This window comes from Xenopus laevis, chromosome 8L, assembly GCF_017654675.1.
Source record: "Xenopus laevis strain J_2021 chromosome 8L, Xenopus_laevis_v10.1, whole genome shotgun sequence".
Taxonomy (NCBI): domain Eukaryota; kingdom Metazoa; phylum Chordata; class Amphibia; order Anura; family Pipidae; genus Xenopus; species Xenopus laevis.
In genome coordinates, this window is record NC_054385.1 from 117,358,654 (window position 1) to 117,377,201 (window position 18,548).

Here is an 18,548-nt window from a genome sequence, read left to right on the forward strand (position 1 = left end):
ATATTTTTAATACTCTTTCTGATAAAATGTGACAATATTAGACATTTAGTAAAAACTGTTAGAAGAACCAATTACTAATAAAAATCATTAAGCCCAAATATATTGTGTCTAGTGATTTATTTACCTTATTAATCACAGGCTGTAATTCTCTGTTAAAGTAAAAGTTGCAGTGTTATATTTGCAGCAACTTTTTCTGTCCAGTAGGGTGGGATCTAGCTCCATCACACTCTGATGAACATATGATTCCTATATATTAACACCCCTATTAAGAACATTTAATAAAATACACAGATTTGTAAAGGCCTCTAAGCACAGGGTTGGATTTGAACTTGAGCTGCCTACCAAGATTTTGGCCTGCCATAGCTTTATGTTGCCTGCTATGTCACTCTAATGCTGCCTGCTATGGCTATTGCCTGTTTCTTTACATTTAATTGTGCTCTTTTTTCCTTGACCTGTTTTCTGATTTAATCTTGAGCTGACTATACAATATTGGTCTCTTTTAATAGACTTCAATCCAAGGTGTCCCAAACAAGTCCCAAATCCTTGTCTCCTAGAGAATCAGCTATATCTTCAGGGTTATTCCACCCTCTGTCAGATAAGTAATTTTTTTTTTTTTAACTTTGTGACATGCTGTTTTATTTATTATAGCCTCTCATCAATTTATTTATATTTAATATATCATATCAGATGAGACTGTTATTATGAGGTTTGGGATATCACATGCAGTCTGGTTGCTAGAGTTTAAATGCAGTAGAAACCAGGCAGCGAATTTGCGCCGGGTTGGTTCCGTGAAAAATTAGTGAAACAGCGCCGGCGTCTCATTTTTGACGCCGGCGCCCGTTTTTGACGCCGGCACCCGTTTTTTTTATGCCGGCGCCCGTTTTTTACGCCTGCGTCCGTTTTTTCGGAAAAAATGTTTTGACGCCGGCGAATTTTTGCCGCAAATTTTTGCGGGCGTTTTGCGAATTTATTCGCTGGTGGCGAATCGCGCAAATTCGCCGCAAATTCGCGCCTGCCGAATAAATTTGCCCATCACTAGTTGGAAGCAGAAAGGAGGGTGCATTTTTGAGGGCCCAATGAGAAAGATAAGCAATCATAGTTAGGAATAGGAATACCAATACTAAAAACTAAATCTTCTTGTAGAAGGGGGTCAATGATTCAGAATAGTAAGGCTAATAAGTCAAAACCCATGGAAAATAAATAATGTAGACCAAGAGTTCTTCATAATATGTTTTGAACAGTTTTTGACTCATTAACCTTCCTATTATGGCTTTATCAATCCTCCACCTAAAAATGATGTATGATGTTGGGGGTCAATGACTCCAGTAAACAAAAAAGCGGAGGCGTTATTCTTTGCCACCGGATTATATTTAATGAGATACACCAAGGGTGTGGTTGATGTAAAATGACGTGTTTACACATCTAAATGCCAAGATATTGCAGAGCATTTTCTTTTGTGCACAACAGGGGCAGCAGAGTCAATGTAAAAGCAAACCAGCAGTCCATTGAGAAGCCTCTGTATAAACAAAACCAAGCGCCTCTCTCTTCCCCTGCTACAGCCTGTTTAGAGCAGCTCTTTATACAGAGGTTTATTAGTGGGCTGCTAATTTCTTTGACTTAGCTATTCAGGAAGTAGAATGTTAGATTCATTTTCATTCACTTTGCCCTTTTTAGAGCAATAATTAACAAAAATCCCAAATGCTTCCTAATTAAAATAATAGGCAAAACCAGAGTTATAGCCTTATGGGGGCTGTATACAAGGATGACATTTGGTACATGTCCCTCATACAGCTGTTGTGCTTAGAGATGGCGTAAGTGTCAGTGCATTTGATTCATTGCATCCTTTTTAACTTATTTTTGTTTCCATTTTCATTGCTTCTTGTGTTGCACCACAAGGCACATGGCAACAGCCAGTTTCACCCATGAACTAAAGATTTCTGGGAACTGTAGTTGCTCCGTCAATAATGTCCTTTTATAAGTGTTAAATACAGACTATATATCCCACAAACTCTATAACTAGGGTGCACAGAATATATAAGGAGGAGCCCTGGTTCCCATAATCAGTTCTCTGGGATTCCAACAAAGATACAGCCATTCCTTTCCTGCTCCTCGTACAGGATCCTCACTCACTAATATACCAGGTAAATAGAGTTTACTTGTTCAATTCACTTTATTGGGCTGATGATTTAGATTTAGGTTGGAAAGTCCATGATACAGTATTCATTCTAAGAAATTAGAACATTCTTTCCTTTGTATGAGCATTTCTTATATTTGCTTCTGTAAACAGCTTCCACCATTATACTCCTATTTTCCAAGTTTCATAATATGAGCTAGTTATAGGGAATCAGCTTTCTAAATGTCTTTAAGGGCTATTATGTCTAAACTTATCTTAGCTAAGTACATGTATCCAAAGCTTTGTATGTAGCTGGATGTGCCTTAGATATGATTAATTTCTGTAACTAGAGGAACATTCGATATGAGAACCCCATGAAGACAAGCAGACTGTCCCCAGGCTGTGTAATGGGATATATGACCTACAATATGAAGGCACAAGGCTGCAGGCTGAGTTATACAGGGAACTCTGAGTATCATTTATGTATTATAAGGGATAATGTACCCCCTACTGTAAATGATAAGGATATTAGAAGTCACTGAGAGGTTCTGTGACCATATAAAGGCACAAGGCTGCAGGCTGAGTTATACAGGGAACTCTGAGTAGCACTCATGTATTATAAGGGATAATGTACCCCCTACTGTAAATGATAAGGATATTAGAAGTCACTGAGGGGTTGTTCTGTGACCATATAAAGGCACAAGGCTGCAGGCTGAGTTATACAGAGAACTCTGAGTATCACTCATGTATTATAAGGGATAATGTACCCCCCTACTGTAAATGATAAGGATATTAGAAGTCACTGGAAATTCTCCTCACCTAGAATTACCACTTGGATTCTAGATATACACTTGGATAAATAATAGGATAAAGCTGGTCATTCATGTTCCAATAAGGGCTCTTACACATGAGCGTTTTTACCTGTGCTCCCCTGCGTTCCATTTTTTGGCGTTCAGCCGCAGGGGAGCGCAGGAATAGACGCAAGTCATTATTTGAAATGGGGCTGTACTCACTCAGGCGCGTGTAGGCGCCGAACGCAGGTTCAGACGCAACATGCTGCATTTTTCCTGCGTTCGGCGCCTACATGCGCCTGAGTGAGTACAGCCCCATTTCAAATAATGACTTGCGTCTATTCCTGCGCTCCCCTGCGGCTGAACGCCAAAAAACGGGATGCAGGGGAGCGCAGGTCAAAACGCTCATGTGTAAGAGCCCTAAAAGCTGCCAACTTGGCCGCTATGTTTCAAAACAGGTTTATTTATCACAGACTATGTTGGTCAAGCAAATATCCTTATTATAAGTGAGGCCACATATCTTACAGTATATGCCTATTTTATGAGAGGTAAATGCCAATTATGCAATGGCAGCAGGGGTTCTTTTATGTAAACCATGAACAGAAATAGAAAATTTGGTGTAAAGTGCAGAGAAGTGTGTCTGCTGCTTCTGCCTAGCTTGCATGTCTGAATGTTGGAGGAGCAGTTAGCGGCAAGAGGGTGTAAGCATTTGTGCCTCCCCTGCCCTCTAACAATGGGGCCACCATAGGTCTCAGTTCTCTGTAGCAATTCAAGAAGAAAGGAAGTCAGTAAACAAAGTATAAAATGGTGGATTACACATTACACACTGCCTCCCTCTTCCTTAACAAGTGCTAGTATTTATTAACCCTTTCACTGCCAGCTGATTTGGTTCTTTTATTGCCAGACCATTTTTGAACATGTTGCGCTCTTTCACACTAGGGGCCTTTCCTGGGAGGGTCTTTCAGTTTACCCAGGAAAACTATATAAAGTTTTTTTCAGGACAACCTGAGCTTTCAAAATATGCTAGAATTTTGGAGTAATTACAACTTCTATAGTGTCTAAATTTTTTTCAAAAATCATGTTTCCCCTAATACAAAGACATATATCAGAAACATCATTTATTTTATGTACGTGAACACCGATTTGAAAAGGTCTATGTCTCCTGAACGTGCAGATACCAAATGTATATAGTTATATGGAAATTTCTCACTTCACCACTCCACAAGACGGCATACATACTTCTGATTTCAAGGCCAAACATTCCAATAACAGTAGGTTTATTCTACAAAAGTACCCATTATTAGAAACAACAGATTCTGGCAAATCAAAAATGGGTAATTATATATATGTACTCAAAACGACCAAGCTGCAACTCTTTCTTAAATTTATCATTTTTTTATATAAATTTGTGATTTTTTGAAAAACGACCTCAAAGCTTCCAGTCTACAGAATCATATCTCCTACATATCATTAGCTACCAAAACACCCTGAACAGTTTGATGACCAATGTGTATGTGGCAAATAGGGGCCCCAAAATGAAGACACCCTACCTGAGCCATCAGTTCTGTAATTCCAGATTCTGCAAAATCAACACATTTACATCATTGTATGAGGGACAAATCTACAAAAAAAGTATATTCACCCCAGAAAACCATATATTTTTGGAAAGTACACAGTCCATCGAATCCAAATTGGGTCAAGAATTTCTGCAGACAGTGAAATAATTTCTACAGACAGTAAAATAATTTTTCTAGCCTGCAGACAGTGAAATAATTTCTGCAGACAGTAAAATAATTTGTGTAGCCTGCAGACAGTGAAATAATTTCTGCAGACAGTAAAATAATTTTTGTAGCCTGCAGACAGTGAAATAATTTCTGCAGACAGTAAAATAATTTTTGTGGCCTGCAGACAGTGAAATAATAATTTTTGTAGCCTACAGACAGTGAAATAATTTCTGCAGACAGTGAAATAATATTTTTTGTAGCCTGCAGACAGTGAAATAATGTCTGCACACAGTGAAATAATTTCTGCACAGTTGGCCATGTTTTTAGTCATCTTACTTGTCTGGAATCAATGGAGTGCTCATTGGCCATTGGTCATTATACTAACAGCTAGAGTTAATATGCTAATTATCCATTTTTGTAGTAAATGTAGTATACTGTCAGATCTACATATAATATTTCGATTATCCATTTAATACTGGCATGAAAGAATTTTTTTAATGGGTGTGGTATTTGCGCGCGCCATGGCTTTGCGTTCCCTACCATAGAAGGGGGCCCTGTGGAAAGTGTAACCTAGGGGCCTCACATGTCCTTAATCCACCACTGATCATTAGGTACCATTGTGAAACACCAAATATGAAAGCCTGGGGTCCACTGAACAGTTTGATATTCAGGTGTACCCAAGCACGTGGCATATAGGGGCCCCAAAATGAAGACACCTCCACATGGTCTGTCATTTCAAAATCAACGCATTTATGGCATTTTTTAAGGGGCAAAGATAGAAAAAAAGTATGTTCAGCCCAGAAAACCATATATTTTTGGAAAGTAGACATTCCCCTGAATCCAAATTGGGTATGCGTTTCTTTCTACTCCAAAGCACCAAGCAGCAAACCTTTCCTAAATTTGGCAATTTAATAGATTTGACATTTCCAAAAAAACTTCCAACTGGCAGCATGTTTTTTTCCCACATACTATTAGGTACCAAGATAAAACACCACAAATATGAACACTGGGTCCGCTGAACATTTTGATACCCAATGTACATTGGTTTATAAGTATTTAGCATGTTGAGACCCCAAAATGTATCTTGTGCATACTTGTTTGATAGGCTTACAGTTACACTCATTAACACTGCCAGTTTTATGTGGAATAAAAGCTACAAAAAGTTATGGTCCAAAATAGGTAATTCCTGTGTCTTTCTACTCCATACTACCCAACTGCAAAGCTACGCTAAAGGCAGCGGTTTCTATTACATTTTTGAAAATCACCAAAAAAATATTGTAATTGCCCACATTTATCTCACCCAATTTCTTACATACAATTGGAAAACACCCAAAATATTGATGCCAAGGGTCTACTGAACCGTTTGATGACCAATGTGCATAGATATATCAAAGCAACTGGCATATGCGGAGCCCAAATCAAAATATTGCATATGAATTTTCTTGGCTGCCAATTGGCCTTCTGTAAACAAAGCCCCATGACTATGTATACTATACTGTGCCGCAAAACCCTAACAGAACAAAGAACCCCTCAAAAAAATATATATTTTTGTAAAGTACACATTCTGACGAATCCAAATGATGTATTTCTACTCCAAACTGTGAAACTGCAAAACGATGCTAAAATGAACATAACTAACAACAATGCAAGCATGAAACTGTAATAAAATCACGAAAATCAAATACAATTAGACAAATCAATGAAATAACAAAATAAATGATCCAACAGCGTGGCTAGTGGTCAGAATACTCGATCCAATAATCACGCTGTGAAATTGACAGTTCTTAGGGGAAAAACAAGAGGCAAAATGATAAAAATGAAGAACTAAAAAGTTCCCAAGGTCCCAAGATCTGCAGAGAACACGTAGCAGAAAGTGAGTGGGCGGGTGCTGAAGTTAGAGATCTTCGTTGTCAGTGCAGTCTTAAAGTCCTCCATGCGGTCTGGTAAGAAGACCAGTCCTGTGATGATTGAGTTACAGGACTGACCTAGAAGCTCATTGCCTAGGGTGGTGTACAACTCCCTAACCCTCTGCAGAAGTGGCAAAAGCCTCAGATGCAGAGGGTTTTGCTCTATTAGATACGTTCTTGGCACTTAGAGCATTTGCCTGCCGGCATGTATGGGATACGTACTTGTCAGGCAAAGCATTAAAGGAAAACTATACCCCCAAACAATGTAGGTCTCTATAAAAAGATATTGCATAAAACAGCTCATATGTAAAATCCTGCTTCATGTAAATAAACCATTTTCATAATAATATAATTTTCTAGTATTATGTGCCATTGGGTAATCATAAATAGAAAATTGCCATTTTAAAAAATAAAGCCCGCCCCCTGGGATTGTACATTTCACCGTGCACACAAACATACCAACAAACCATACTTGTTAGGTCACATGAGCCAATTAGTTGTGTCTTTTGCTTCCACACTTCTTCCTGTTACAGTTAAAGTTGAAGTATTTCTGGTCAGGTGATCTCTGAGGCAGCACACAGACCATCACAAAATGGTGGCTCAAGGCAAGAGATGTAAAAGAGAAATATTTACTTAAATATATATTCCAGTTTGGTAAGATTCTTTAATATGCCACTTAATATGATGTAAACTATCTGTTGCTTAAGTGTTCATTTTGGGGGTATAGTTTTCCTTTAAAGGCCCTATACAATTATCACTCTGACTTAGGCTGAATATGCCCACTGGGAACTGTTACAAAGCAATAGTGATGGATTTGAATACAGGTATGGGATCCTTTATCCTGAAACCCATTACCCAGAAAGATACGAATTACGGAACGGCCCTTTCCCATAGATTTCATCAAAATAATTAAAAATTTTAAAAAGTAAAATAATAATAAAACAGTAGCTTGTATTTGATCCCAACTAAGATATAAATTAATTGGAAGCAAAACCAGCCTATTGGGTTTATTTAATATGGTTTATTTAATGTTTACATGATTTTCTAGTTGGTATGAAGATCCAAATTACAGAAAGATCTGGAAAACCCCAGGTCCCAAGCATTCTGTATAACAGGTCCCATATCTGTACCTGATATAAAATGTATGCTTTGAAAGATCTGGTGTGTTTATCAAATGGTTCTATGGCAAGTATGCAGCTCTATGTAATCACATCATCAGGTGACTGCATTATTAAAGGGGTTTCCAGGAGGCACATACTAATTATTGTAGCTTATTTCTGGGCTATGATATTAATTATTGAATTCAAAAATTCAATTTACTGTTATTTAGGAACATGGAGATGCAAGTCCTTTACCTTTTGTTCTTCGTTGGATCCACTGCACAAGAATGTAAGTAAGTAAGGAGGTCTAAATATGTGGAAACGAATGCCTATCCCTCATCATCTAACCATGGTGCAAAGAGCTGATAGAAAAAAAATACCCTCTTAACATATAACGGGGAAAAATATTTCCTGTGCCGTACCCGTGTTAACCCTTGATGTACCACCAACCTTTTTGTGTGGGGGAAGCACACCAGGCAGAGAGTTGTAGTTCAATCATATTCTCTTTATTTGTCAACACCTTCAGCAGAACAGCAGCACATTCACAGGACTCAATCTCCTAGCCTTTTGCAGAACATTGCCCGTAACAACACACTGCAAGGCGGACACACGCTCGCAGGCACCCCTCTTCGGCCCTTGCCGGCTCAATCCGGATCTAGCCTTTCCACTTATGCCCTGGCTTGCGGGATTCCCGCTGGGAACACTATGCCCACTAACTCCTATATGGGGCCATAGCTGCCCATGCTAGTTACCTAGCTCTCTTACACTCCCTAGAGAGTACTATTACACAACTAGGCCACACACTACCTAGGCTCAGTACCTCTTCTTGGAGATGACTCTACTACTGCAGAGCCTAATCTCCACTCACTGGGGCCTTTCCCTTAAAACTGTTGTTCTCTAGCTCCCCCTAGTGGCAAACCTGAAAATGTGCATTAACCATTACTTAAAGGAGAAGTTAACCCTAATGTTAAAAAACCCTACCCACCCCTTTCCCTCCTCCCCCCAGCCTAAGTGTTACCCTGGGCAAATGCCCCTAATGCTTTACTTACCCCTCGGTGCAAATTCAAAGTGGCTGAAGATGGCGCCCGTGAACTCCAATGACTGAATCTGCACCAAAGGGTATGTAGAACATAAGAGGCATTTGCCCAGGGTAACACTGGGGGGAGGAGGAAGGGGGTCTATGTAGTGTAGAGGGGCAGGGTTTTTTTTAACATTAGGGTTGAATTCTCCTTTAAAGGGATTCTGTCATTATTTTTATGATGTAGTTTTTATTTCTAAATTACACTTTTTACCCTGCAAATAATTCACTCTACCATATAAAATTTCATTCCTGAACCTGCAAGTGTATTTTTTTAATTGTAATATTGGTGTGTAGCTGCCATCTCAGGTCATTTTGCCTGGTCATGTTCTTTCAGAAAGAGCCAGCACTTTAGGATGGAACTGCTTTCTGACAGGCTGTTGTTTCTCCTACTCAATTTAACTTTAGGAGTCGCAGTGGGACCTGAATTTTACTATCGAGTGTTGTTCTTATCTATCTATCTATCAGGCAGCAGCTATCTGGTTACCTTCCCATTGTCCTGTTGTTAGACTGTTGGGGAGGGAGGAGGGAGAGGGTGATATCACTCCAACTTGTAGTACAGTAGTAAAGAGTGACTGAAGTTTATCAGAGCACAAGTCACATGACTGGGGGCATCTGGGAAACTGACAGTATGTCTAGCTCCATGCCAGAGTTCAAAATTAAATATGCAAAAATCTGTTTGCTCTTTTGAGAAATGGATTCAGTGCAGAAGTCTGCTGGAGCAGCACTATTAACTGATGTGTTTTGAAAAAAAAATGTTCCCATGACAGTATCCCTTTAAACATTTATATTAAACCATCAACATTTTACCCTATTACACACATAAACAGGCGATAGCAAATTTTAAGATTCGGCTGAATCCTTCTGCCCAGCCGAACCGAATCCGAAGCCTAATTTGCATATGCAAATCAGGGGCGGGCAAGGAAATCACATGACTTTTTGTCAGAAAACAAGGAAGTAAAAAATGTTTTCCCCTTCCCAACCTTTCGGATTCGGTTTGGTATTCGCTAGTCTTTAGAATGTAAATCACATAATCACATAATGTGAATTGTGTGCGCATAATTATCTTTTGTACACCCATTTTAAAATGATCTGTGCAAAAAGGGATATGGGTCCATGCAAATACTAAACCATGGCTAAATTGCCTAACACCTGCCTTGATCTCTTCTGCAAACAGTGACTCAGCAGAACCAGGATGCTGGAAAGTGAAGGTGGTTTCAATTCTCATTTAGTGCAAAAAATTATTTAGAGGTAAAACAATTGACAAAATGTTCAACACAAACCCCTATGTTGGAATGGAGGCTAAACTCTATTACCTTCAAGATTAATCTTTTAATTTGTTTATTTTTGTGAGTTATTTTTCTTTTGGCTGTAAGGTTTCTAACTGTATTATCTTGTTTCCCTTTCCCCCCACAAACTCCTTCTCTTCTTTTCTCTAGACATGGCTAGAAGTGTCTTCCTCTTCCCCAGAAGTTCTGCTGATGATTATGTGGTTCTGAAACCAATGGTGACTGAACCTTTAAATAAACTCACCGTTTGCTTTAGGAGCTACACAGAAGGTGGAAGATATGCCTTTTTTAACACGGGCACCCCAGAGTCACAGATCTACAACCCGTTTGTTATTTTCCAGCAAGGATCGAGTTATTTAAATATCTATATGAATAATACCTATGTATCCATTCCAGATAAGGCAGATGTTCTGGAGTGGATACACAGGTGTGTGACCTGGGACTCTGACACTGGAGTTCTACAGCTTAGGGTTAATGGAAAAGTCTACCCTCGAAGAGTAGTGAATAAAGGTTTTTCTATTGATCTCCAGGAAGGTATTTCCCTGGGTCAGATGCAGATGTATTATGGGACTGAGTGGGATCCTAATACTTCCTTTCAAGGGGAAATTTGTGATTTCCATATGTGGAATAGGGTTTTGTCTCTTGACGACATGAGAGAGGCAGACCATAGTGGTATAGATGGGAATGTCATTAGCTGGAACCGTCTGAACTACATTATAAATGGAGAAGTCATTGTCCAACCTAAACCTATGTGTACATATAGTTCCAGGCTAGGCTATTGTTAAGCATGAAGAGACCCCTGAGCTGTCTAGTATTCTTAGGGGGATGCCTAAACTATATGTAAAAAATGCAGCCGTCTGTTTTAAACTGTAAAATCCTAGCATTCCCCCAGCAACTGGAGGCTGCAGTTTGTCTTCACCTGATGCTCACTATTTATATTTATGTATTCAAACTCTGCCAAAACGAGGGGTTTATCTGCACCCCATACAGATAGTACTTTGGGTGGAGTTGAACCCCTACTTAGATAACACTAATGTCACATATGGTTCTACTCTCTTGGCATCCTCCTCCAGTTAAATTGGTAACAGATAAGGATTGAACATCTTCCCCTCCAATGAGATGACAGGATTAACCCGGAATCGATAATATTTGCCCAATCAGAGCTGCCTTTTCTACCTGCTTATATATGAAACACTTTTATGTAAAACACTTATCGAGACTGGCACCATCAGCCGACTTCTCTATAAAAGTGCATGTTATTACTGTAAATTATGTATTTCATGATTACCATTTGCACCATCTACCACTATATTGTATCTGCACAATGACATGATTATGGGTATATTAAAGGAATAGTAATAATATACTCATTTACCAATAAAATAGCATTAAATGAAAGCTATGAGTGCCATGATCGTTTATTTATCTTGCTACACACAGACTGCAGTTATCTGTCTTAGGGGCAAATTCACTAACCTGCGGATATTCGCCAGCGACGGCTTCGCTCACATCGCCACACTTCGGCAGGCTAAGATTCGCCAGGAGAACGCTAATTCACTAAATGAGAAGTTGCATCCAGGGCGCGGAACGATGGCAAAGTTTCACTGGCGTTAATTCGGCAAGCAAAGCGATGTTGCGCTAGCGTTGGCTAATTTGAATATAGCCGGAAGTTAAATTTCAATGGAAGTATACTGTATGTTGCAGCAAATACATTATACATTACACAAATACATTACATAAACCCAGGGAAGCTTAATAAAATAAAATAGAGTTGTTATATTGCCCTTCACATGAGCCCAGTGTATAGTTTATGTGACATATGTTAGGAAATGTAGGGGGGAAGCCGGTTACCCTAAAAAACATTTACGATCTTTTGCAGCCTACCACCCTGAAAAACTGAAAAGTCGCCAGCGCTTTTTGGGACTTAGAAAAAATTTCAATCACATTTACTAGTAACTGAATTCAGGGGCGTGCCGCCAACGAGGCGAGCTGAGCCGCTCGCCACAGGCGGCAGCACCTGAAAGGATTCCAGGGGCGGCAAAAAGCCGCTCCTGCACCTTTAAGAGACGAATTTCTGGTTTTTGAACCCCGAAATTCGGCTGTACTATTGTGAGAGAGCGAAATTGCGCTCTCCGCAATAGTGTTTCTGCCTCCCCTCCCGACGCGTAAGTTGGTGAGGGGGGGCGGCATTGCAGGAGCCGCCTCAGGCGGCTCCTTAGTCAGAATCGCCACTGACTGAATTTCATGTTTTTCAACGAATTGTGGATATCCTGAAAGCTCTAAAAATTCAAGATTTATTAAGTGTAAAAATCACAAAAACCTCTAAGGCAAAACTTCGCCAAGTAAAGGTTGTCGAGGCGCTATAAAAGCCTGGATCATCCAGTGATTTTTTTTTTTTTTTAAACTTCAGTTTTATTTGTTCAACATTCAAGTGAAAAGCAGCGATCAAGTAGTGCGATACAGTAAGCAGACATGTAACAATACAACCTCCACCTTGCACTGTGGACAGTTGCTACATAAAAGCTGTACCATTTAGAGTCATTTCAAAACATAGTACATACAACTAAAAAATAAACAAGTCAGCCATCCAGTGCTTTTTTTCATTTTTTTCGTACTTTTATGATCGGCACTTTTAATAAATTCAATGACATTCGGGGTTTTAGGGTTTCTGAGTTTATTTGTGGTTTCAAAAACCTCTAAAACCACTAGTATCCGACCTTTAAAAAATAAGCTTCCATGCAACTTTTCTATTGCCCTTTTTCTTCTTCTGACTCTTTCCAGCTTTGAAATGGGGGTGGGGGGTTCACTTACCCCATATAAAAACAAATGCTCTGTAAGGCTACACATCTGGGGGCACATTTACTTAGCTCGAGTGAAGGAATCCAATAAAAAAAACTTCGAATTTCGAATGTTTTTTTTTGGCTACTTCAACCATCGAATTGGCTATTTCGACCCTCAAATCGAACCATTCGATAGTCGAAGTACTGTCTCTTTGAGAAAAAACTTCGACCCCCTAGTTCGCCACCTAAAAGCTACCGAAGTCAATGTTAGCCTTTGGGGAAGGTCCCCATAGACTTTATTAGCATTTTTTAGGCGAAGAAAAATCGTTAAATCAATGGATTAAAATCTTTCGAATCATTCGATTAATCGTTAATAGTTAAATCCTTCGAGTTTGAATATCGAAGTCGAAGGATTTACCGCAATTAGTTCGATCAAACGAAAAATCGTTCCATCGAACTAATTGCGGTAAATGCTTCGACTTTGATATTCGAACTCAAAGGATTTAACTTCGCCAGTCGAATATCGAGGGTTAATTAACCCTCGATATTCGACCCTATGTAAATTGGTTATTGTTATTGCTACTTTTTATTACTCATCCTCTTACTTTTACTATTCATATTTCAGTCTCTTATTTAAGTCAGTGCATGGTTGTTACGGTAATTTGGTAATTAGCAATCAAACTGTCGAAACTGCAATCTGGAGAGCTGCCGAATAAAAACGAAAATCGAAATAACTCAAAAACCACAAAAAATAAAAAATGAAAACCAATTGCAAATTGTCTCAGAATATCACTCTCTATGTCATACTTGAATGTAACTCAAAGGTGAACAAACCTTTTAAATTCATGTGCAGTGACCCATATATTTATGCTGTTGCATTGTTTAAAATTACACCAAACTGTAAAAGAGTTAATGTGCCTATTCCAGTTACCCTCATATGAAGTTTATAAAAAACACAGGAAAAAAAGATGCCTAAGTGTAAGAATCTTGCATAGAAAACTCCATATGCAGAAACGACAATGTTACGATCAAGCTAATTTATGATGCTTACACTACTTCTGACACTAATATTTACTTGCGACTCCCACGCTGCTGTCCAGCTTTATAAATATATCGTTTTTTACACAGTGTTATAAAAAGTAGCAGAGGATTTTTTTTAATTCCCAGCAGGGAAACACAGCATGCCAGAAATGATTAAGCATTGATCTAATAATGGTTTCCCACACATACAACATAACAAATAAGGAAATATAAATCTTTAATTTAATTAATGTAAAATTACATACATTTTTTTTAATTCCAAGATATTTTCAGAAACATGTAGAGCTGATATAATGAATTTTGTACCATTCTGGACAGTTTTCTGTGATCCACTCGGCAGAACATGTCAGAAGAAAGAAAAACAAAGAACTAATCTGACGTTGTTCTGTATAGGAAAGAGATCAGACATGTTTCTAATGTCTGTCCAATACACAGCAACGGCAGGACAGTTTTCTGTTGTTCTTCTGGCACCTTATACAGACTGGATCACAGTTGGAAAACTGATTGGCAGGTGTCGCTCTTGTTAAAAAAATTATTATATAAGCAGTTAATATTATTGCTTATGTCTTAGCATTTTAAAAAAAATAGAATACATTTTACTGTGTTTTAAAAGTGACAGCAGTTCTTTAAACAGTAAACAGAGCAAAGAGAGAAATTTGTGTTAACTAGCAATGCCCTTTGAGAGATATTAGTATGGAATGGGATCCATTATCCAAAAACTTGTTATCCAGAAAGCTCCGAATTATGTAAAGGCCCTCTCCCATTGACTCCATTGGTGCAGTTTTCTGCTGATAGGAGCACCGGCCCGGGTTTCAGGTAAGTAAATACATTCACTTGGGGGGGCCTAACATTTGACCCCCCAGTGCACAAAGCATTTCCTTCTCCTTTAAATAAACAGTATTACACTATCCAGGATTTATATTTTCCACATTGGAACCCGTGAGCCAACCCAGAAGGGAACGGAGATCTGCTAATACAACGGGCATTATATCGTATTATCGTCTTGTGAGTAGTCAATTTGACCGTATGGTGGTGGAAAAAGATTGGATGCAAAAGAATCTTGTGGAAGGTTTAAAGGGGAACTACACCTAAAAACTAGATCCGGACACCAGGGGGCCCATTTACTTAGTTCGAGTGAAGGAATAGAGGAACAATGGTTTGAATTTCGAATGTTTTTTTTGGCTACTTCCACCATCTAATGGGCTACTTCGACCTTCGACTTCGAATCGAACGATTCAAACTAAAAATCGTTCGACTATTCGACCATTCGATAGTCGAAGTACTGTCTCTTTAAAAAAAACTTTGACCCCCTAGTTCGCCACCTAAAACCTACTGAGCCCAATGTTAGCCTATGAGGAAGTTCCCCATAGGCTTCCTAACAATTTTCTGATAGAAGGATTAAAATCCTTCAAATCGTTCGATTCAAAGGATTTAATCGAATGAATTGCCCTAAATCATTCGACTTCGATATTCGAAGTCGAAGGATTTCAATTCGGCAGTTGAATTGTGGCTAAGCCTAGGTAAATGTGCCCCCAGGCGCAATATTTAACTACACTGCATTATTTTTTTTTATTTTTCTCTGTGGCCATAGGCGCCGATCCATATACAATTGATGAAGATTTTTTTGACTGCAGCTGAGAGACTGTGTGAGGATCGCCAGGAGAAAGTCAATCTAAAAGACTGATTTTTTTTTATCTAAAATGTTTGTATTCTGTGGTTGCCCCAGACAGATATTGCTTGCTATCAAAACAAACTGCTTCATTAGTTTGACAGACATCTGACATACAATGTTCAGCATTATTCACATTACTTCATTCACATTATCATGGTCACTTTATATCATAACTATTTATTATTCTTAATTCGCAAAGTAATGAATATTGTACATTTTTTACCTATCACTATTATTATGTACTTTAACACCCAGATTGATTCATGTCTGTGACCCTATATAAACATTTTAACACGTGATGCACACTGGAAGTGGAGTATAGAGGCACGAAACGCGTATGTTTTTTGTAAACCCACTGCCATATTGTTGTCACATTGTGTGTTTGAATAAATTGTTATCAAGATTAGCTGTGGGTCAGCGATCAATGCGGGTAATACTTTTGAAGCATTGACATTTTCGGATAGGAGTTGCCGAACTCTCGCGAGAGCAGCGACCTGGCTGGGACGCTATTGTGCTGGGGTGAGCTCCGTCATTAGCACATCCTTGTAAGGGGTAGGTTGTGTTACTCATGCCAAACATAAAGCAAATAGTATGTATCTGTATGTAACCATTGTATATTTACCTTTTAAATCTGTTTGATAAAGCTACTGTACATAAGGAAAATGTCAGTATTGTAGTCAGAAATGGTGTATATTTTAACATGCAATGTTAAGCAGACATTATAAGTTATTTGTGACATATTTTCATTTTCTAATGCCTAGTAAAGAACAGCAGTGGGTAATGGCAGATATATTTCAGAGCCTTAATCCAGGAAATGTACTGAATAATGTACTGTATAACATGCCATCCTATAAAATGCAAACTGAACATTGGGAAGAGCAGTATTAGTGCTGTGGAGGCTGCATGTGATCAGCAGATGAGAGGCACATGGACAGACTGAGGACCAGCACATGCAAAGGAAGTGATACAGCAGTGACTGGAGACCTGAGAGGGTATAAAAGGAGTTACAGGTACCTGAGAGAGGGACTGTCTGGACCAGGTAGCAGGACTGCAGCAGTGCAAAGACAAGCAAACAAGTTTCTGTGCAGGGAAAGGAGCAGAGCCGGAATAGCTGAGCAGCAGAATTGAACTGCATTGGTAAAAGAGCTGAGAGGCCTCCAGCACCAGAAGCAGGCAATGGACAGAGGATTATTTCAGGCAGCTGTGGAATACTAATCCTGATGGGTCCAGATAATAGGTGAGCAACTGTACCAGCTTGTACCCCAAGTCTTCACATTATCAAGGAATCATTAACCCTTGTTGTCCAATGAGATAAAGGTTTCTTCTAATCTCTTTTGCATGCATGCATTTTAGTCAGTTCTGGCCAGAACTTTGAACTGTCCTCCCAGCAGCATCCTTTCCTTTTCTTCTCAGATGGCCCCATCTTGGAACCAGTTAATGTGCCAATTACCCAGAGACAAGTTTAGCAATTCTTTTGCCAAAGTCTTCAATGGACACTAAAGTTTGCTAGGCACTAGGTTTAAGAACTCATTGTGGACACCACACTTATTAAGTGCCTCCTTCTGTCACAAAGACTGCCACAAACCCCTGCTGTTCTCATCTCATAACCGGAACCTCTTACAACCATTCGATTCAGGTCCCGCAACCCAAGTGACTGTACTAAGTGGGCTCCTGGGTGATGATGCAAATATATAATCCAGTATTTAATGCAGTTTGTCCTCTTATATTAAAGTTGTAGGCACAGGTTCTGTTAAGATATTTTAGGATTACTTTGTATTATTAAAATGTTGAACATTGTTATATGTTAATGAAAGAAAAGGGGTTATCTATAATTCTTCCTAAGTGAAATAAGAAATAGAAGCTAACTGCTATTCCGTGAGTTATTAAGCATGTTATGTATTGTGTCTATATAGTATATGGCTATATCAAGTAATATTATATGCACACTGTTCAGACACTGCTGTGAATGTTAACAGTGGAGGTTATGTCTGTTGGCTACATAAGTAAAATGGTAATTGTTTTTTTTGTAAAACCAGTAAACTGCAGTTAAGCTTCCAGTGTTGTTCTTTATTTTTGGTATCACCAATCATTTGGTAAATCAGCAACTGTGAACCTAACAGGGATTCTTCCAACTCCATATTTGCTATAAGGAGAAGCAACATATAAAAGACAATATAAGGCTAATACATTTGACAAAGAAGTAAAGCATATTTGGTGGTGACATAGTCCTTACATAATTTGGCGCTGTGAACAGGATATTGCTTGCTTTGCCCTTTAGGAAAAGATGGAAAGATCCGGCAGTTCACAAGCTGAACCAGCTAGTGGAACCACCATGACAATGTTACCTATGCCTATGATTGGAGTGACAAAGTTCAGCGGTACTAATATGGATATCAGTGAATGGGCAGAACAATTGAAAAGTACAGCCCGTTTATACCGGCTACCAACTGAGTTTCATGCAGATTTAGCACTGAATTCACTTGAAGGAGATGCAAGGAAAACAGTGCTTCTTATTCCAGAAGAGGATCGGGGTACTCTTGGAGAGATTATAGGGCATCTTGAAACATTGTATGGTGATACAACATCAGCAACTGCTTTGAGAAAAAAACTTTTTACTCGGGCTCAAAGGGAAGGGGAGTCACTGCAACAATTTGCTCTAGCATTACAAGAAATTTGGGAGAAATTAAGAAGGAAGGAAAACCGTGGCCTAGGGGAAGAGGATAGATTGCTACGAGACCAATTTGTAGCTGGGCTACGCAGTGTTCCCTTAAAACAAGCCTTAAAAGAGAGAGTCAGGGCTCAGCCTGACCTCACATTCCTTAAAATGCAAAAAGAGGCCATAGAGAGGGTGCAGGAAGATGATATTGGGGCCTATACAGTTATGCAACAAATGACAATGCAGCCATCTCAGGCATCTATTACAGCACCTCCCAGTAATGCTTTAGAAGGACTTGTGAAAGGATTACAAGAAAGTGTTTTGGCACTGAAGAGAGAAGTTGCTGACCTAAGAAGGGAAGTGAATGTCCCAGTCCGATATGGGGCAAAGCCTGCAA

At 39.0% G+C, this 18,548-nt stretch overlaps 1 protein-coding gene across 3 annotated transcripts; it reads left to right on the forward strand.

Annotated features, from left to right (window-relative positions):
- Positions 1–1,898: 1,898 nt before the first annotated feature.
- MGC108147.L (MGC108147 protein L homeolog) lies at positions 1,899–11,400 on the forward strand. 3 transcript variants are annotated; one of them, XM_018229180.2, is made up of 3 exons: positions 1,899–2,141; positions 7,866–7,924; positions 10,153–11,400. In XM_018229180.2, exons 2-3 carry the CDS (start codon positions 7,870–7,872, stop codon positions 10,785–10,787), a joined length of 690 nt encoding a protein of 229 aa, XP_018084669.1. In that variant the 5' UTR covers positions 1,899–2,141; positions 7,866–7,869; the 3' UTR covers positions 10,788–11,400. The 3 variants fall into 3 exon arrangements, with proteins under 3 accessions (XP_018084669.1, XP_041428077.1, NP_001089313.1); XM_041572143.1 differs by having other exon boundaries at positions 1,939–2,141; positions 7,866–7,928; NM_001095844.1 differs by lacking the exon at positions 1,899–2,141 and having other exon boundaries at positions 7,865–7,928.
- The last annotated feature ends 7,148 nt before the right edge of the window (positions 11,401–18,548 follow it).